We start from the raw sequence: 23,008 nt of genomic DNA, 5'->3' as shown, positions 1-23,008 counted from the left end.
ACTTCCATAGCATTTGCATATACTCTATGCTTTTTATGTGGCGTTAAACGCCAGGACAAAACATTTTATGAACAAGGACAAATCGCAGCTTCAAAAAACCAAAGATAAAATCAAAGACATATTCACAGAGACCGATATGTCACCAAATCAAAAGCAGAAGTAACATGACCCCCCCCCCCCCCCCCCACCCCCCCCCCCCCCCCCCCAATCGCACACACGTTCACCCTTCACTCACACCACACCACACGACATCCCCTACCCCAATTCCCAATGACACAGACATTCAACACACACACACACTCTTCCAAATGACCAGCGCAGCAAGATTATTGGTCCTTGCCACTTTCGTAACAACTTTTGCGATATTTCACTTTTTATGTTTACCCATTCGTTAATAATGTATTGTAACAATACATCAAGGAACAACTGCTTGAGTCAAGAGCGAGATATCACCTTTAATGAATTACAACGGTAGTTGACCCAGAAAAGAATGTTCTGTGACTATATACACAAACGTAAAAGGAAAACGGTACATCGATACCAATGTCAATAGTCATGCATAAAAGGGAGAGGTAAAAACTGTCTTCGGTCATATAAGGGGATTACAATAATCGAAAGAGAGTATAACGAAAATTAAGAGAGAGATGAAAAGAGATACCCTGTATATACATGTAGTTTGGTTTGGTTTGGTTTATTATTGTCTAACGTCCTATCAATAGCTATGGTCATTTAAGGACGGTCTCCCCTGTGTACAAGATGCGTGCCTGTAGTGTATGCGTGAGTGTTTTGGGAGGCTGCGATATGTTCTTGTTCGTCTCCTTGTGATAGCGCGAAACTGCTCATGCCGGCTTTATAGTGCAACCTCACTGAAACATACTGCCGAAGACACCCAGCAGGACACCCCATCCGGTCATATTATACTGACAGCGGGCGAACCAGTCGTCTCACTCCTAAATTGGTGAGCGTTAAGCAGGAGTAGAAACTACCATTTTTACAGACTATGGTATGTCTCGGCCAGGGGACAGAACCTAAAGCCTTCCTCACAGGGGCGATCGCTCAACTAAAGGCCAAAAGTGAGGCATTGTTAACGGAGACATTAGAAAGAGGTCAAATAAAGTGACTATACCGAAAGTCGAATGAGAGATAATACAGATTTTTAGTCATATTAAGGGACTATAATGGGGTCAGCAGCGAGATACGAAGGGGCTACGTGGTTATACAAAGTCAAAAGCGGAATATCACCAATCAATATTCATGAAAAGGGACTTTAAAGAAAAAAAGCGATATATAGTCATATGGTAGCAGTGTACAGTAGAAATGGCCCGACTCTGATAAACAAGGCACATGTCGAGCAAATGTAAACACAGCAGATTTAGCCTACACAACACATGTATACATGTATATATATTTGTAAACTGCATTACATTTACAATACATATAAAGTACTGAGAAGTGTATAAACATTTGTTTTCTATGTATGTCACTTGTGTGAAAACCATGGTTACATGTACCACATCAAAAATTACCAAAAAATGCCAAAAAATGCTATTTTTGACCCAAAGTTTTACCCCCGCAACTAGTAATTTTTTTTCCTAAGTTCTGTCTGAAATTAAAGATTACCTACCTGGTTGCAGAATTATCTGGTTCCCAGTAAAATTGTAAAACTTGATTTTTTTTTTTTTTTTTTTTTACATATCATTATACAGGGGTTAGCCATTTAACAAAAATATCACCATGGCCACAACCCTCTACTGTATACTGCTACCTATATTTCAATCATTCTTGTAACAAGCATTTTCATTGGCTTAAACATTTGTGTTGTCAGCCCATACCGTAAAAAAAATGACGTCGCTGTTTGTAATGTCGCTTTTGATTGGCTGATACAGTGGCGTAATATTTTTTTTAAGATTGTGTACAGTAGATTAAATTGACTTGAATATATTTTTCATGTTATGGAGTTATAACACAAAAAATAACAGAATGTACTCTCATCATAATCCGCTGCTTCGCGGTTTATTTAGAGCACACTCTGGTTTTTTTTTTGTGTTTTATCTCTATACTATGAAAAATATATTCATGTAAATCCTTAAATAAAGGGACTATATTTTAGAAATATTAGGAGATGACAACAAAAGTTAGGAGTGGTATTAAGGATGTCCTCTTCTGAGGTTTCAATCACGTTCAAGTCTCGTTTTGATCTGGTGTAACGGGATTTTGTAATATTAAACAAATTATGATCAAGTTTATTAGCAAACACGCATCTGAAAAATTTGTCAAAACACTAGATGCCTGTTGTTAGTAGAACTTTTTTTACAAGAATTTAAAAAAATTACCAATTCGGCGGCCATTTTGAAAATGTGTATTAATGTGTATTCTTGCGTTTCAAAAAAGGCCAAAATTTCACCTTTTTTGACACTAGATTGATCACTTAAATTGAAATTGTGTCGCCATTTTTAATTGTAGCAGGTTGAATTTTGCTGTACAACTTTATAATGTTTAATATGATAAAAATAGTATGCAACAAACTGGAAAATTATACATTATTGATATTCTTTTACATATTTAGTGTAACTGTAGCACTTTTGATTTTTGACCCCGAAAAGGTAAAAAAAAAATTAACACAAATGATAATGGGACAAAAGAAATCTGTTTTCTGAGATAAAAGAATAAAATTAAAAAAAAAATTCTTCAATAATTTAAAAGAAAATAATATTTTCATCAATTCTACAAACATTCATACCTATCTGATGACACACTCGGAAGAAATTGTATGAATTTGTTCTGCAAATGGTCAAAACCCAAAAAATCATCTAAAATCACATGTTGTGTTAAATTGGTACCTTTGACCGATCACAGCACAAAAACGAACACACGGCCATATATTTTATTTTGCATTTTCTACTATGACATTAACTCTTTTTTCCAAAAATCCATATAAGAAAAAAAGTTTAATACATGATTTTTTTTACTTCTCAAAGGTATACATCCTTAAGCAATATATAGTCACATTGCATTAAGGGAAAATAACTGGAGGCAGAGGCGATATAACAACGACGAAGATGCATAAAATATAAGAATTAGGAAATAAAATACTTTGTCAACGTAGCAGTCATGTTTATTGCTGTCTTGCCGTTTCTGCAGGGCCAGTTAACTTGCCGGATAGGTGTTCTTCAGCAGTGTGATACGCCATTGATCATTAATAAACATTTGTGACGACTATAACATTTTTGTATTGTCTACAAATCATTTCCCCCGAGCCGCATCGGTTACGAGTTCATTGTACGTTATTGCATTTTGTTTACACTGCATAAACGTGCACAGTGAATTGCATGTTTACGTTGATAGATGGATGCAAATGCACGGTTGTCATGTCTTTGGTTTATTGACTTTCAGTAATCGATATTGATTTGAGATCTGGCCTTGTTTCATCCTTGTTATCGTTAATGTAGTGAGACGCTGTTGGCGGAACTGTTCATAGGCGCTACCTTTGCCATCACCTGACAGACATAGACTTATGTAATTACTTGAAGCTTATGGTCATCATGGTTGAAGATACGTCACATCGAACGCTGCGTCATATACCCTAACACAAGAAAGAAAAAGAAAAGAAAAAAACACGTGACGCCATCACAGACATCATGAGTCCGGACACGCACATATGTATGCCAATGTAACCTAAATAACGTCACAAGGAAACGGATTCATCATAATCTCTAAGCTTAAAATAAAACAGGAGATGAACAGACGTCTTCTAAAACGACAACATATGTACTCCTACAAAACAACAGCCAAAGAGTCGCCTTATAAGATGACAGATGATATTGATCCAGACACACTTTTCTCTATTTTAATGTAAATAGCATTACATAATGGTAGAAAGCCCAAGTTATATCGTCATCAGCTATGGAACGAAATATGTCTCAGTGGCTCATGACAAAAAAACATAGGAAAACAGCGTACTTTTTCATTATTGAGTTTAAAAGCAAACACTGGTTTATCGCAATTGTCGACTTGAGATGTCAAAACACCAGTTAAAAATTTCTATGAAAGCTGTTCCACCGACCACAAAGAGCTTAATTTGTTTGTATTATTATCTGATATATATATATATGATAGATGTATTTGACCAGTGACGTCATTTATTGATGTCTCCGATGAAAAATTTCATGTTTTGATAAAAGTTGGCAAACATTTACAACCATTTACACAACTTTAGTGCCAAAAACAATTCGATTACATATATTCCACTGTAAATTCTTTCCTAAAACTATTTCACCGATATTTATTTCAAAAATCACTCTTTACGATCAACCTTTCCTTTTTAAGAAGTTGCGCATTTTAAATGCTATCATCGTTAATCGAGTAATCGGTGTTAAGCATGAAGGTTCATTGGTGTCACCTAAATTGTGCTGGGTGTCTACGGCATGCTATTTTAGTGACATACATGTAGCACTCTACAGTCAGCATCAGATCTGCAGTATCACAAGATACCAGCAAACATACACATGCACGCATACATTACACACATGAAGACACGTCCTTAAGTGTCCAAAGCTGTTAAAATGACTCAAAACCCAATGACACCAAGCCATAACAAAACACATGCTACATGTATCACCACCAGGAACGAAGACTCAAATTGCGTCTACTACATATATGTGCAAATACTTATTACTAAATCTTTTATTTTTATCAGACCTATAAAATAAACCAGTCATTGTTTTTTTATGATCGTATTTCAACATGGATAAAGATAATATAAGACAATAAATCCCTGTATGTTCTGCTTGGTAACGTGGTTTCTCAACGCCATCGGTTTACATTATAGACGTGGTGTTTACCGTTATTTGAGTCGACTATCTGTCGTATCTTACGTAACAACTCCCACACACAACCCATTATGGTCACTCATCTGAACACCCAGACCTAACGTATGGACCAGTTTACGACATGTGGTTTCGGATGCCAGTGTTATTTATACCGTCTAAGTTATGGCAACAGGAAAATAGCTATTACCAGCTCGTTTCCTATGCATGCGAGCATTATGTCTGATGCAAAGCGTTGACCAATGCCTGTTAAACATATAAACACTAAGATATATCGACATTCACCGTATGTCAAGGCGGATAACTTACTGCAACGTATACATAATCACGAGTCCGGTTTGTTTTATTACATTCTCCAACAACGGATCCCCGTACCACTGTCAAAAACTGTTTTATGCTCTGGAGGGCGATGATTTTGCAGGCATGACTATAGCGTTGATAAATCAGTTCTGAGAAGAAAACCATACCTAGCCTGGGAGCTAGACCGGGTTTCGAACTCTGGGTCACTTCATAATGTTATAGTATCGATCTATCCAACTGAGACAACCGGTACAATTGTATCCAAAGCTAAATAGAGGCGAGGTTACTGAGCATTCAAAAGTCATAGAGCAGTAGGACAGGTATTAGGTTTACTGACCCAAACCATTTTATAATTCCTCATTGCAAACAGAACTATAGGCTTGCTTAACCAGGAAATTCTACTTTCAGATTTTCCAATTTTACGAAACACATAATACAAGCTTATCCTGTACTTTATTACCATCTTTTCGAATACCCGTTCAATATTACCCCTTTGAGAAAAATCTAGGAATCTGATTGGTTAAAAACTACAGTGTGCCAAACCGCATTCGCAAATATCAGGTGGTTTACGAAAATCTCAGGGGGTATACGGTCATGTCACGTGATTCTCAGCAGTAATACGGTAGAATCACGTAATTTTACAAGGGTATACGGGTCACGTGTCTTTGTATCTTGCGGTCGGGCAACGGGAGACAACTCGCATTCGTCGTCTGCTTCATCATCCTCGTTTTATAACATCATCCTCGTCTTATAACATCACCCTCGTCTTACAACATCAGTCTCGTCTTACAACATCAGCATTTGTCTTATAACATATCTGTCGTCTTATAACATCACCCTCGTCTTATAACATCACCCTCGTCTTATAACATCCGTCTCGTCCTACAACATCAGCCTTTGTCTTATAACATAAGACACCATCTGACATCATCAACTACCTGACATCACTGCCCTCATCTGACATCATTAGCTACCTGGCATTATTGTTCTCATCTGACACCATCAGCGACCTGACATCACTTCCCTCATCAGACAAAATAAGCCAACTGACGTAATCGCCCTCATCTGACAAAATAAGCCAACTGACATCATTGCCCTCATCACACATCATCAGCTTTCTATCAGCATTGCCTTTGTCTGACATCATCAGCTTTCTATCAACATTGCCTTTGTCTGACATCATCAGCTTTCTATTTACAGTGCCTTTGTCTGACATCATCAGCTTTCTATCAACAATTGCCTTCATCTGACATCATCAGCTATCTGACATTGTCACCACCATCACACATCAGCTTTCTATCAACATTGCCCTCATATGAAATCATCAGCTACCTGACATCATTGCCCTCATATAACACCATCAGCAACCTGACATCACTTCCCTTATCTGACAAAATAAGCCAACTGACATCATTGCTCTCATCTGACATCATAAGCCACATGACATTATTGTCCTCATCTAACATCATCAGCTACCTGACACCACTACCCTCAACTGACAACATAAGCTATCTGACATTGTCGCCATCATCACACATCAGCTTTCTATCAACATTGCCCTCATCTTGCATCATCAGCTAACTGACATCATCGCCCTCATCTGACATCATCAGTTACCTGGCATTATTGTTCTCATCTGACACATCCGCAACCTGACATCACTTCCCTTTTCTGACAAAATAAGCCCCTCATCTGACATCATCAGCTAACTGACACCACTACCATCAACTGACAACATAAGCTACAATAAAATGTATCTGACATATTAGCTCTCATCTGACAACTTAAGCTATCTGAAATTGCAGTCATCATCATACATCAGCTTATTATAAACATTGCGTTTGTCTGACATCATCAGCCACCTGTCGTCATCGCCCTCATCTGACATCATCAGCTACCTGACATCATTGCCTTCATCTGACATCATCAGCTACCTGGCATTATTGTTCTAATCTGACACATCCGCAACCTGAAATCAATTCCCTTATCTGACAAAATACGCTATCTGACATCATCGCCCTCATCTGACAACATAAGCTATCTGACATCATCGCTCTCATCTGAAAACATAAGCTATCTGACATCGTCGACCTCATCTGACATCATCAGCAACCTGTCATCACTGCCCTCATCTGAAAACATAAGCTATCCGACATCGTCGACCTCATCTGACATCATCAGCAACCTGTCATCACTGCCCTCATCTGACAAAATACGCTATCTGACATCGTCGCCCTCATCTGACAACATAATCTATCTGACATCGTCGCCATCATCACACATTTTCAGCTTTCTATCAACATTGCCTTTGTCTGACATCAGCAGCTTTCTCACGACATGACTAGTGTTCTACAGTGTTTGATGATCAGATTCAAAATCTAAATTGATCATTTTTTATGTGATTCGGCGGATTTATTTCATTGGAATTTTGGTACCCTTTTTATTGCTTGCGCGTATACATGATACATCTTTGTGTGTGGAGTACGTATCACATACGGACATCAACAGGAAAACAGGGCGAAATCTCGCATCAGAGACAGGGACGTATTTCTGCGCAACTAACGCAAATAATATGTATCGTTTTAATGTTGTCATATTTATGATGTTGTAGATCAAATATAATATACACAGTGAAATTCGTTTTCTTCTTTAACAGAACGGACTACTTTGCTTACGCGTAAGCATTCAAACGTCAAAGTGATTAACCGGTTTCATATTTCAGCCAGTTCTGCTTGGAAACTGTGTTTGTTTAATGATTCTAGCATTTGCTGCGTCCGTTTATATTCCTTTCTGAGATGTTTATAGCCTAAACATGTTTAAAATGTACACAGACAGGTTTTTGTAGTTTGTGTGCTGAACTTAAATGTGTCTAGCTGAGAGTTTTGTAGTGTGTGTGTCTGTTACACGTTTGTCTTCCTCAGTGTTTCTGTCTTCCTCAGTGTTTTGAAGTTTGGCGTTGTCTTCGCAATCGACAAACTAATTTAGAATACACTAATACAAAATGAGTTTTCTTGTTCTGTGGTTGAAATGACATTTCTTAACGTCCTTTTATTCGTTCAGGCACCAGTTTCATAAACGGTTCTTAACTTCAGAAATGCAGTAACTTAACTGCGAATACTGCCAATTTGACCACCTAAAGAGGCCTGAAACACTTAATGTAATTATTTTAAAATTCTGCTGTAGTTTTCCGTACATAAAGTGACAACTCTTTAATGTTATCCCTGATATAACTGATTCGGAACGGGCAAGAGATTTGGTTATAGATACAGTAAGCCAAACATGAGCTACACTGCGTCATACAGCTGTTTCGTTTTTCTAGGACCCGTTCGTGATGATAGGGACCTCAACGCTGGAACTCCAAATCGTCTAAACTAATATTGAAACAGAAGGTGCCAATTTGTAACCCCGATATAGCTGATATTTTGGTATTTATTTTTGCCTTTTGAGGTATCTGTGATAAAAACAATACCGTTATTTGAGTCTAACCTTATGTCTAACAGTACTTATACTTGCCGTAAGTAATATGGGGGAGGGGGGGGGGTGGCTTTCATTGGTAAAATATTGAAACCCAAATATGATGTGAAAGGCACTTCTACACAAATGTCCATAACTGCAAACTTGACATTTGACAAAATTTAATTTATAGTGGTCATTTTTAAGGGAACTACATTCGTGTCTCAGTTTAGTAGGTAAACTATTCAGCTCTCGTTCTCCAAAAGAATGGGAATGGTGGTACTAAGCGGGAAGGGAACTGTCGACCTGATAGATCTAACGACTTCCAACTGCAAAACAAGGCAGGTCTTTGCTTACAACATAACAAACCGGAACGGATTTTCACTTAGATGTATGCTAAGCGTGACGATTCTGTGTCCTTTCTAGGGTGTTAACATGTCCCAGTCGATTCGATATTAACGGGTTTGGTCCAAATACCACGGTTTCCGTGATAGATGTAGAATGCTGACTGACAAATATTCGAGGGGCTGATAAGGACTATGTATGTTTTATGGTCACCATCGTAACCTCTTATGGTTATTATATTTGGTTTCCTCGCTCTATAGGAGTGTCGACTTTCTATATTACGCTCATTACTTGTTGTTGTTGTTTGCTTGTCACTATACGGTTTTCAATCTGAGTATTAAAAGTACGTGACATTTCCCGGGTTTCACCTAGACGTTCTTGGCAGGAGCAGTCGATGAAGCACAAGATATTTACCCTTTCTTGAGTTCTTTCTCACATGTATTCTTCTTCTTGAACCTTTTCAAAAGTCTCCGTGAAAATATATTCTTTGCATATATTCTGTCCCTCTTTCATCGTTTTTTAAGTAAAATCAGTGTTTGTTGATACATATCGCGTTTTTATCTTGATGATCAAAAGCGATCATACGCATGCGCACTATGTTGAATTTGTACAACTACACCGTGACCTGCTTGTGTCCTAACGCTGTATTCCCTGGCCCTGATCTATCTACGTTGCCAGACCAGGATAAGAGCCGCATGTATATACTCCGTACATTAACGATATCAGTATGTTCTGATCGTCATACAGACTGTTGACAGTTTCTTGAACTTCATTTTCTCATTAAATCAAACAAGTCTCCTTAATGTCAAGACAAGAACGCAAATATTGTTTACCGTTATTTTATGTTCTGACGTTGCCAGACGATTCCGAATTCGGTATACAATTTAGTTCCCCGTTAATGTGTTTAATTCCAATTCAGATGTCAGAATCGTAGATGAAATCAATAATGTATTGCTCTCTGGAGTTATAGCATTAGAATGTGCGTTTCTTGGTGCTGCCAGTTACACGGTAAACATTGCATGCAGCTAACCACTATATAAAGCAGTAATCAAATACATGATTACCAGTGATGAAATGCCGTTCTAGGCAAACAACGATAACACAGATGCCATCTCAAACATATCCTGTGGGCAACAGCATACAATATAACTGCACACTAGCGAGTGTTACAAGGATGACCTTGGCCTTGAATGCTGACCCAGTGAAGCATTGTTTGCCTACTACTGACATGGTCCACTTGTAGTTGTATTGTTTACGACAATGTTAAGCTCAAAGTAAAATGCTGTTAGCGTACCTATTTTATCGTAATCGAATTTATAGTGAAACGAAATTATAATACATCTGAAATACGTACGCTTACAGTGATGGCACCAATGGTTTCCACCTACCAACCCACCACAGCAAGAAAACACAAAAGTTTAAACTCAAAACAAATAATGGCATTAATGATAAGGGAATTGAAACCTACTAACTAAACACAGCAAGAAAACACAAGGTCAAGTTTGCCCTTGAATGTTCACCCTACAACATATTTTGATTGCTGTTGACATGACACCATTGTAGGTTTGTCGTACGAACCTTTTAACTCAAAACAAATACTGACATTCATGATAAGGGAACTGGCACTTAGTAACATAACACAGCAAGAAAACACAAGGTAGAGTTTGCCGTTGAATGTTGACACTGGTATATGATTTATTGCGTGCTGTTGACGTGATACCATTGTAGTTGTATTTTTACGATAAAGTTAAATCTCATAACAAACAATGACATCAATGATACGGTAATTGTCACCCACCGATTTGATGCGCTTGCAATATATTTTCCATTAATTTCAGTCCCTATGTACAATGCTCCAACGTGAATTTGTAGTTAATTGGCAATATATGATGCAATGCAGCAATGATGTGACGCGTACAGGGACACCAGAACAGGCGAGGGTCATGCCAACAAGCTGTAAATTTGTACAATAACATTTACAGAGCCAATAATCTTCGAATATTGACTGTCGCATTAACTGGTACCCTGAATTTCTCTTGCTCTAATATAACTGCTTAAACAACATTGCATATTCGCCGTTGACCTTAGATTATGTGTCACGTGCACCACCCGGACATTCTAACTCTTCAAAACTTGGATTATTCTTCCTTTACCTTAGATTACATGTCATGCGCGACACCTGCGTATTGCACGAGTGCAATTGTGTTAGGACAGTAATTAGCGTTGTTGGAAATTAGCAGTAATCAACCTAATTCAATTAAAACGTAACAGGGAGCCAGACCAGGTAACACGGGAACACAAATGATGGCTTGTCCATTTCATCGAAAGCTTAGTCAACTTAATGAGCCCCTAGTTTAAATGGTAAAATCCGTTTTCCACCGCTTCTAATTCTAAATCTCAATCCACATAATTCTGTCTTTCTATTTGATATAGTGATTCATCCGCTCCTGCTGTTGATATTTCCTATCACTTTTGTTTTTCAGTTTTGTTCTCCGGGTGTTGACGCTATAGTTTATTTTCTGTTGTATGTTAATGCACTGTGTCACAGCACTTAAAGCGATAGGCTTGATAGAATATCAAATTGTTAATTCGACTATGTTTATGTGACGTAATCGAACGCGCTCTGAGATGAGTTATTTGATTTGTTGTGTTTGTTATGTGTGTTTGGACTGAACCTTTACCTTTCGGTGGTAGATACAGATTGCCAAAAAAATTAAAAGCACTGTACCATACAGCTGTTCTGTCAATGACTCATTGGTGATGCTAGAAGCCGGACAGTTTAAAAACCAAATTGATGGGGAGGTGTATAACACCCCTTAATTATATGTATTTCAAAAACAAGAGGGCTGGTAAATTTCAAATTTAATAGTAGTGAGCGAGTTAAGTGTTTGTATTAAGAACCGTGCTTCAATGAGATAGCTATGGCCTTCAGGTTACGGCAGACACCGGTGACTAAGAAGACTGTCTAAACAATAAACTTTTTTTTTTTAACAGACCAGAATATTGATGTCACAGAAAACATCAAATTGGAATGCAAAGATAAATTAAAAAGAGAGATACGTTTTTCCACCTAAGCGTTTGTAACCCATTTCCCTAGTCCCCTTGCTAGGTTTTTTTTTATAACATTCAGGTAAAGAAGAAGGAGGAAAGTATGTTTAGATACGTCGATAGCGAAGAGAGCGGTACAAAAATTGCAAAACAATAAATCAAAACAATGGAATTAAATTTGATCATACTAAAATTAAAGCTCTTTGGAAAAGTTTATTTAATACTATGATATGCGTCGATACTGTACGTTATTGAGGCATTACCCAATTATAGTGTTGTTAGTATGCTGTGAAATTTCTGGTTACTATATATGTAAATGTAACGGTTAATTCTGATGATGAAATGTAAATTAACCTTTGAACGAAAATAAAATCTTTACATTATTTTTTTTTATATCCTATTGTGTAACATATCATTCGATGTTTAGGGGCCGCGGTGGCAAGTGGTTAAGGCGGCTGACATCCTGCTTCCACTAGCCCTCCACCACTGGGTCGCGGCCTACGCTGGGCAGTCATCAGGTACTGACCGTAGGTCGGTGGTTTTTCTCCTTGAACTTCGGCTATCTTCCACCACCAAAATCTGACACGTCCTTTAAATGACTATAGCTGTTAATAGGACGTAAAACACAAAGAAACCGTAAATCATGCAATGTTTGTTTTTTATAAGGATGTACTTACCTGCTTGAGCAGCAAATATGAGGGGCGTTGTTCCGTCTTTGTCTGCAAGGTTGGAATCCACACCGGGGGTCTCCGATAACAGCTCCACAACCGGGGTCAGTCCTAATACGCATGCGTGACTAAGGGCAGTCTAAAACGTGACAAATAAATAAGGTATGAATGCATAATTACTTATTGATTGTAAACCATAACGTTTCCTTTCTACGCTAGGTATGACGCATCATATTCACAGAAAAAAAGCAGATTTCGTAAATGATAGCCGTATCGGTCAGGAAACTGAACATACTCTAGGCAGCGACCACTCCCTGCTTACCACATCGATATCATTCATGTAAGTGATGACAAAAGAACAGATTGGCTGTTGAACATTTCTAAATAATATGTTATATTTACATAATTCACAATACCAAAGATAACTCGCATGTCTGAATCTCCGAGCATGAGTTCTTCTGGTATTTCATTTCTAGTTATAATAAAATTAGAATATGTATGTTACTTGTTGTTATATAGACAGACAAACGATAACAAGTAATATGTATTCTGTAGTGTAAATGTTCGATATGTTGTATAGATAAACTGTACTCAATCAACTGTGGTATATATACTTAACGGTTCAACAACCCAATCATTCAGTCCAAGCCAAACGGAAGCATAACGTAAACAGTGGTTTAACGTCCTATCAATAACTGAGTTCATTTAAGGACAGGCCTCCACGTGTGTAGTGTACGTGTGCATATTTGCTGGAGACAGAATGTTGCTTTATTTGTTTCCTTGTGATAGCGCGGATCTGATGCCGACATAATGGTGCTACCTCTTTGAAAAACCATGGCTAAGGCACTCAGCACAGCAGTCTGTCTTGTCCCATTATCCTGACAATGGGTGAACTAGTTGTCGCCATTCCCCTAAATGCTGAACGTTGAGCAGGGAGTTACAACTACCATTTTAAGGCCTTTGGTTTGTCCCGACCGGGGAACATAACCGATTGCCTTCCGCAATGGGCGAACGTTCAAACGGCAGGTCTTGCAACGCAAGGCGCTAGGAAATAAAGGGTAGTTGGAAGAGGAGAGAAATATGTAGATCCCAACTATTGTGATTGCACGCAGACTTATTTTAGTCGCCTGTATGTTCCCAAGTAGAGGGCACAACTACATTTTTTATGGATTTTGGTGGTGTGTCTCCAATAAAACAAGAGTAGAAAATCTCTGTACATGAAGGAAAAGGATAAGTACCACAAATGGTGCAATTGGGGAAGAAGATGAATATACATGTCCCGTCAATATTTCTTAACAGAGAGTACAGACGAATTACGATTCCATCGGGAACCTGCATTAGTCTTATCTGAAACTTACACTGCAGTATTATCTGGTTAATTGCATTTTCGTACGACCCTAAACCTGTAAACCGTATCTATGACTAGTGGTAATATATTACGTATCTTGCATCCAAAGGTCGTGCTCTTACATCATCATTTATATAACTCCGCTGGTACTGCAATGTTAAGTATTTAGAGAGTATTTAATGGTTCCCCATTAAATATCAAAGCTATCGCACGAGTGTATCAGAATATCGATATTTTACACAAGAGCAAAGCAAAAGTAAAAACATATCAGTATATTTTGCCATACGAGTAAAATGTTTTGGTATTTAACGGGGAAAAAAGGAAAATTAATATTAAATTGATATCTGCTAATTACAAATACCTTTTATTAAAGTACAAGCAACGCGCCATAATTCTGCAAGAAAATACAATTGGGAATTAATAGTGTCATCTTTGGCGCTACACTCCACTTGCGTCACGCTTAATGGCAAGGCAACGCGCTAGTTTGAATACGATGCTCGAAGTCATTTTGTCATTTTCATTTACTATTTTCTAGCATTTGCTAACAGACTTGTTATCAATTGTGTATTTATGATCTATTTGAATGACACAGCTTTGCAAGCAAACAACATAATGCGCGCTATGTTTCATTCAAATAGATCATAAATACCATACAAAAACAGTTCAATACTTATATTTACGTTTTCTCCGCCTCTTATGTTCTTTTTTAACTTATAATTTATATTTAAAAATAAAAATGCCCGCCTTATCGACAGTCCACACAATATTTCGTTCAATAGCTTGAACAGCGTATTGTCGCGTGCTGATTGGCAAACAAAGCAGTACTTTGAAATTTTAACAAACACTTCAATTTTATTCCACAATTCAGTATCAGTACAATTACATATGATATGTCTATAGGGTGATTTAAGTTTATCAATAGAACTCTGAGCTAAAAGTCAGATTTGCAATTGTTTCGATATTTTCCCGGAAAAAAATCGCGCATGGACAAATACAGTGAACACCGTAAATCCGACCTTGCCCTCCACGAGGGAGTTAATTATGGAAGTTAATTCGAACTTTTCTCTTTGCTCATTTTGTGAAGAATCCAGGCGTGAATGTATTTGTTGATTGTATGGGAACCTGACAACAGTCGGTAGATTCTATAACAGCTCGTTATTTGACATGTCGTCAGAAACTGCAGAACCGTGGATACAAGACGCGTGAAACTGAAGCGTTTGAAGTGAAAGATCTTGCGACGGAGCACATGTTCGTGTGCTGTAACTCATATCAGTAGGTCTGTAACATATGTGTCAGTAGGTCTATATAATATGTGTATTTCAGACATTTGTAACGAGCCCCTGTTGATCAGTGCATTGTAACATACGATATTTCTGATAAATTGCATGAGCGTTAAAATTGTTTCCATTGCCGGCATTGGTGATTTCAACCGATGTGCATTTTGTACGATATTGCAGACTTTGGTCTTGTTTTCGTTGTAATAAAATTGCTTTTTATTTATTTTTTTATTTTGCACATAAATTTACAATGACATTGTCAAATCTCACAATGCCTAGCGATATTTTAGCAGCCGTCATGTTTATTTAGATTGGATATTGTAGTTTCGGTCAGTGTTGTATTAATACGCTAAGAATTGTGTCTCGTGATGCATGGTAATTAAAGTCCCATCAATGACACAGCTTTCAAGGAGGCTATATAGCGACAATGCCATGCAAATATAAATATATTCGTGTATGTACAAAGACAAACACTTATATTCTACCATATACATTCGAACCGAACATCTGCAGCTTTGAAAGCAGTGAATAGGAGGTACCATTCTTCGATCTCAGAAGTCATTTTAGTCTTTACATTATTTTTTGTGCATCATAAAAGAAACGATGGAAAATGCATTTATGTCGAAATCAACAATAATTTTGCAGGCAACCAACCCAAGTGCAACGCCCTTTTTCAGCAACATATTACTTTTTTTACAACGCGTGCCGATATCTAACCGGTGACAGACAGAAACTGTTTAATTTCATTTGGCATCATTACCTGTCAAACCTCGGTGACAGTTACAAAATTTGAAATTCAATCCGGTGCTTTGGGATGGAACAGTAATTGAGACTACATATCGATATAACGACAATTAAAGTATTACAAGGGTTGGGTTTTTTTCAATTTTTCTTTTTGCAACTTACATCCCTTTACATTTTCTTAGACTAGTCGTCAAATATGTAACATGCACTTTTTTCTATAGCAAAACGGTTTTTCCTCAGGTAATCTCAATCATTCTGTATGTGCCCTGACAGAAGCACGCAGAGGATTTAATTCTTAATATGAGAGGAAGTTGGAGTATCCGGAGAAAACCCGCGTGACCGGAACTGAATCCGGCCATCTCGGTGAGGACGAGCGCACTATCCACTGCGCCATCCGACCCATCATATACGTTACGCACAAGAACAAATATCTACTTAAGCTTTGACTGGAAGAAAATTGCGTCCTTGATGCAAATATTGTATTGTGAATACATTTTTATCAATCATCAATGATACAAAAAATCTACATACGGGAGACCGGGACAAGTTTTGCCATCCCTGATATTTTTGTTTTTTAGCTAATATTTACAACTTTAAGCATTCTACGAAAATATGGTAAGGAAAACTCTAATGTTAAATTACTAAACAGGAGAAAATTACTTTTGAGGGGTAGAGGGAAAATCATGACGGTCAAAAAAGGGTCGAACTTGCCCCGGACTCTCCTATTGTTATGTCGGTCTTAATCTCGTTAGAGTTTGTGTTTTATTGTTATTCCTCGACTAGCCGACCTTTAAAAAAGGTTTAAATCATCTCATTCTGAAAGCAGTATTCTGAATCAGTAAATATCAGAAATCAACAAAAGCCACGCTCTTTTAAGGCTTTGCCTTTTCCTAATAGCAATAACGAGCATTGTAAACACGCCATAACTACACTGACCGTAGTTTACGCTTTGTCATGACCTTGATATACCGTTAAAGTTGCCATGGTCTACTATGGAAATTAGCAATGCACAGAAAAGTTTATGGTAATGGTCTGGTATGATCGAGTCACCTATCAGCTTACCATCGTCGACACGGTATCTTATGCATGTACATTTGGCTGGGACTGATGCCGTGTGTCACGATAAGCCTTTGCTTATTTACACATGGTCACATATGGATAATATATAAGTAATGGGGAGTTTGATATATACTGGCACATTAACAGCTACATATAGATTGCCAATCCGCGTTGTAAATACACCGTAAATACTATGACCGTCATGTGACCTCGTTACATCGTTGAAATTGTCATAGTCTCCTATGAGCATTGCAAATGCACAGACAACATTGCGATCAGGGTCTGGTATAAACAGGTCGGCTATGAGCTGACCATCGTAGACACGGTCTCTTACATCTGTGTTAGGACTGCTGCTGTATGTCACTCTAAGCCTTTGTTGAGGTTTCAGTAATAGGAGTTGTACTATATATACTGCTGCATTAACATCTTTCGGCTTTTAATGCTAACCCGACAATCAATACTGCTGACACGTCTTTCATTAGTTTTAGAATCCTGTTTCAAAAACGTTAATGCACTTTCTTACGGAGGATTGTTTTTTTTTACCTTAATGCTAATCACCCCGCGTCTCTAATATGCCAGTTTTAATCATGTTGCTTTCTTGTGATTGAAATAAAGATGTAGTACGCGTATTTCGCCTGCTCCTGAAGTGACCTTAATTATTTCTTTTTTTCGAAAGTGACCTTATTTTCAGCGGTTCAAACTTATTTACTCACACTACTATTCATAAACTGAACTTTTTTACTAGCTCTACTCTCTATATCTACCACAGTTTCCTTCATTGTCTCTTTATTATGAGAGGTTCTTTTTACACAACCAATACAGTTTTCTATGTGACATTTCGGTGACTAGTTTGCAAATGACCATTGAAGCGAATGCACACAAAGGTGTGAAATGTGTACGAGTTGTCCGCAAAATCGATGTCGATTTCGGCTACGCTGTAAGCGTATGTATAATAGTTGTTATATATGTACCGAAATGACTCGAATCAGCTACGCTTTTTTTAATACTTGGATATAGATGTGCGAGAGTCTTTGAGCTCCCTCGTCTCGATTTAGAACTGGCCCACTGCGGCGTATCCAGGTGGCTTCCTTTATCTGCCGCTTGAATAGATTGCTCTCTCTGTCCAAAAGTTTGGAGTTGTCCAAGTCAATCACATGATATTTCTGTGTGGCATGGTCTGTGATTGCATATTTATTTATCTTGGACTCCGACTGTTTTCTTTCTTATCTGGTAAATTTCCTACGTTCTTGGGTTTCTGTATATTTCGGTGTTCACCAAAGCGAACTCCAAATCGCCTTCCAGTCTCTCCAATATACGACGTGTCGCAGTTTTTGCATCCGATTTTGTATAGGCATTCTGCGACGTTTTCTGTAAGTGTTTTATCCTGAAGGTGTACTAGGATACTGCGAAGTGTCTTGTGGGACTTCGTGACTGTTGCTATGCCATGACCGCGATATATCCTCTGGGTGGTTTCGGATATACCCTTTATATACGGGATGACCACTTTACTTTTGGTTTTGTTCTTGTTCTTCACCTTACTTTGACACTGGGTTTTTTACCCATTTTAGGGCCCATTCCAGATATGCACATGTTCTCATTTCCCTAGCGATATGATTCTTCTCTTGTGTTTTGTCCTGTTGTCCTGTGACTATTGTATCACATCAGTTGAGCAATGTGCGTACGACGCCTAACTTCTGGTGCAAAGGATGGTGAGATTTGAAGTTTCAGCTTTTTTCTTTACCAGTAAGGAGTCTCGGAAGGGCATTGTGCCGTTGGTTTCTCCCTCACATGTACATATTTGATGTTGTTAGTGGCATCTATGGTGTTAATATGTGTGGTCAAATCCTTCTGTGACCCCTTCTTGATTATCTCATGTATGTCGTCAACATATCGTTTCCATTAGCTAGGCTTGCATTCTATGGGGCAGTGGCTATTGCTTCTTGCTCGAGATGTTCCATGAACAAATTGGCCATAATGAGAGACACTGGACTACCCATAGTAGTGCCGAAGAGTTGTTGATAGATGTTGTTTCGGAAACTAAAATATGTTGTTGTCAGCATAAATTCCAGCAAACCCATGATGTCCTGAATCTGGAGGTTTGTGTTTTTGCGCCAGGATCTATTTATTCTAAGCTTTTCCGAATGATTCTAAGTGCGTCGTAAATGGTAGTGTTGGTAAAGATAGAGACATGTGAAATGAATTATTCGTCTTCCTGAATTATGAGTGTAGACATAGCTTACGCTAGATGTTTCGAACTCTTTACATGGTGTACCGATTTACCCACTAGCGGTCCAATAATGTCTGCCTGCTTAACATTGTAACCAATGGATCCAGTGTAGTCCACAATATGCCTTAGTGGGTTTCCCTGCTTGTGGATCTTGGGTGTACAGTACATTATAGGAATGTTCTCTGCTGTGGGATGCAGATATCTGTATTCACCTTCGGTAATCTTGCTCTCTTGTTTAATTTTAACAGGAGGACCTTTTAAACTTTTGAGTTGGATTGGTCTGCAGCTGTTCATTTGTCGTGTTGTCCTGTAGCATTGTTGTGACCTTGGACTAATAATCTTCGGTGTCCATGACAACTGTTGCCTTCCCCTTGTCACCTGGTAGTATGGTTATGGATTTGTCTCTGCCTAATTGATGGAGTGCAACCGTTCTATTTTCGTCATGTTGGTAATTGTGTGGATTACAAAACCCCCGTCACCTGGGATCACAGTTGGCCAGCATCAAAACAGCTTAGATTCGTACATGCCTGTTCTGTGGTTATAACAAAATCATCAACTAGAATTGTATCTGGAACGATGGCATCGTTCGTACCCTTAGCGAGTAACGTTTTCTCGCTACTGGTGAGCTCCTTATTAGAGATGTTGACTGCCCATTTTTTTTAGCATATAATCAATCAGAGCTGCATCTGTGTTGGTGTTGTGTTGTGTTGATTTTTCTACAAAACGGTTTAATTTAGTCAAGTGGCGTTGTTTTGTAATGTTTGTACGAATCTATTTTGTTGTTTACAACCCGTATTATCTCTTTCAATAGATATTTCTGTGCTTTCATGGTTATATTGCTAGAATTTATTGTGTTAACTGGGCACCTAAGGTTCAGACTTGAAGGTGTTATATGCAAGTCTCTACATCTCAGCGTAAACACGAGGTGATATCTATGTCTCGCTTATTTCTTTTCTATGCCCTCTAATTTCTACACATCTTTGACAATATCTTGTCCGTACTTTGTTCGGATATTTCTAAGCATTTTCGTCAGGTTGGTAAGTATGGATTATGAGAAGTTCTTTTTACATAACAAGTTCAATTTTCCATTTGATGTTTCGATGACTAGTACGATATTGAACTACCGGAGAAAATATGAAAATTGAATTATTTACCACATAATTCTTAACACTAGAAAAGCTGGAAGTTCGGGTTGTTACCCTTTAAACTGATCGTAGTGTTGATTTTGTTTACGTTGGAAATAAATCTAAATATTCTATTCCTCTGTTACTGTATCTGTATAGTATTGTGGAAGGTTTCGCGGTTATTTACTCAACTCGGAAAAACGGAAACATTTCAACACACCGCGAAACGGACCACTTTTCCAGTATTAGGATTCGATATAGGTCGATCAATATGTATACCATGTAAAATGTGTAAACATAAAAAAAAAATATATAAATTAAATTACCAAGCCCTTTTAGAATTACCCTTGTAATGAATTTGATAGTTTTGAATTTCAGACTTTAAATACAATTGTTCGGTTTTTTTAAATTGTATGGTCCAATTTTAAAACTGAAATTTTCTCCAAAATACCGTTATGTTTATTTGATATACGGTATTTCAATACCAAGAGTCGACAACTATAAAAGGATATTTAAAAAGAAGTTTCTCTACCGGAAACGAGAATTAAATATAACACATACTACGAACAACGCCTGCTCTTGATATCTACAATGAAAAATAATGTTGACAACTATATTCAGAATTTAAGGTTACTGTATGTCTAGTTCAATTGCTTTAAGTAATTTGCCTTTCAATTGATACAGTTTTATTACTTCGAAGAACTGAACATCATTATTGGTTATTGGTATTGGATTATGAATAGCGTGCAATTTATATGGAAGACTTGTTTAAATATGTTCAAGTATATTCATTACGCGTTTTGCTAGAAATATTGGATTCTGTGAACTTGATGTAACTTATATCTTTCACACATTGACACACATACACAAATATCACAGTGTATTTGTTCAATCAGAAGTATATACAACATTTGATATAGCGCCATATCTAGCTATCATACGTTACTCTAAAGCGCTTTGCAGTACATATATACATGAATCAATACAATTTTGAGGAACTATCAGGAGTTGCCCAACCAGGTGCTAATTACTAGTAATATGCCACCTGGCTAATATCTTCCTATGAGTGTATGCCTGCGTGTGTGCTGGATTTGTATTGTGTTCTTTTTTGTAGTGAGACCGTGCTTCCATCGGCATCATTTATAGTGTCACCTCACTTAAATACTACAGTACAGATACCGCAACATCCACCCCAGACCAATGTTTTCCCCACCTGGGTTGTTGGAGTTGTGTTGTCAAAGGAGAACAACACTTTCTCTGAGTATCCATGCGTACAATGACAGACTTTCAAAAATGATTATCATTACGTTCATATTCTCAACAAACGGAAATCAAAAGCTGATGAAATTTAAGATGATGAAAAATAAATGTACACGTTGACCTATTGGTTTAATGCCGGCTCTTTTTGAAGATATCTCCCAGTAATAATATTAACAGAACCGGGTTGATAACAAAAAAGGATCTTCAGAAAATAACCGTATTTTTACTTTTTGTGCATGTGGCAAAAACTGAAATAGAAAAGTCTTGAAGCACCGACAAAGAGATAATTGCAACGAACATCAGTTCCAGGATTTCTCGGTTATTTTTCATCCTTCCGGGAATAACTAATGAAAGCCGATGGGTTGTGACGTGCTTGTGACCTCTTAGTATGATAATCTATAAACGAAGTTACGTGCCTGTTAATATCTTTTATGTGTAGACTTTTTTTTCACTCAGAGTGTATATTAGTTTTTATCTAAATAAACAAGTAATAAAACATGAAGATTGTTTTCACTATATGAAGATGTTCCTGTATGCGTTGTAACACAATTGTCTTTGCTTCAAATAGACACGATGACCTAATTTAAAAAATACAATAAGAGAGAGAGAGTACGTAAAGGTCACCAATTGTATAACACACAATCAATCAAACTGGGGTAAAATATGAAGAAAGGAAAGTACGAGGAATATCAGAGCAGGTGTTCAGGGAGTGTAGACGACTCTGCTTCATCCATAACACCTGTCATGTAAATCTAGGTGAATCCGTAAAATCAAGGTGAAGTCGTAAATCTAGGTCAAGTCGTAAAATCTAGGTCAAGTGGTAAATCTAGGTCACATACCAGTAATGTTACACCCTGTGCATCCTCAAACCAAGAACAATGGTAGTGATAAAGAAACAACAACACAGCCTTATAAGAAACCTCGACCTTCATACCACACGCAGAATTATCATATTTCTCAATTACTTCATCATCGAGACCATTTAACTTCACTTTAGTTGTGTTTGTCTTTCGATCATTCTTCGTCCACCTTGTTCTCCGATAATCCTATGTTGTCAGTTATCAGCAATCGACGTATATAAGTGTGAGATTTGTATGTCTATGATACCTGTGTCTTAGATTGCCGGCGCCCTTCATAGTCCCCTTGGAGTTTAAAAAAAATGTCATATGCGGTGCAGCAAACACGTTCCCTTTCGGAACACCTACTTCCACATATGACTGCTTGTGAATAATTATTCTCTACATTTAATTGGGTGTCTTCTTAGTTTCTTTTACTGTTTGTATCGATTTTGAAATTGGATTAATTTCTTCAGCAATTACGATAAATGAC

At 37.6% G+C, this 23,008-nt stretch overlaps 1 protein-coding gene across 1 annotated transcript in view; it reads right to left on the bottom strand.

Annotated features, from left to right (window-relative positions):
• The window catches only part of LOC110450769 (ankyrin repeat domain-containing protein 33B-like), a 64,637-nt gene that overhangs the window by 6,769 nt on the left and 34,860 nt on the right, over window positions 1-23,008 (bottom strand). Inside the window, exon 3 of the mRNA XM_021498474.1 lies at window positions 12,650-12,779. Within this exon, the coding sequence (XP_021354149.1) occupies window positions 12,650-12,779 (130 nt within the window). The remainder of the gene's footprint in view (window positions 1-12,649; window positions 12,780-23,008) is intronic.

The sequence above is a fragment of the Mizuhopecten yessoensis genome, unplaced genomic scaffold, assembly GCF_002113885.1.
Source record: "Mizuhopecten yessoensis strain PY_sf001 unplaced genomic scaffold, ASM211388v2 scaffold5503, whole genome shotgun sequence".
NCBI classification, from domain to species: domain Eukaryota; kingdom Metazoa; phylum Mollusca; class Bivalvia; order Pectinida; family Pectinidae; genus Mizuhopecten; species Mizuhopecten yessoensis.
This window is presented reverse-complemented; position numbering and strand designations above follow the sequence as displayed.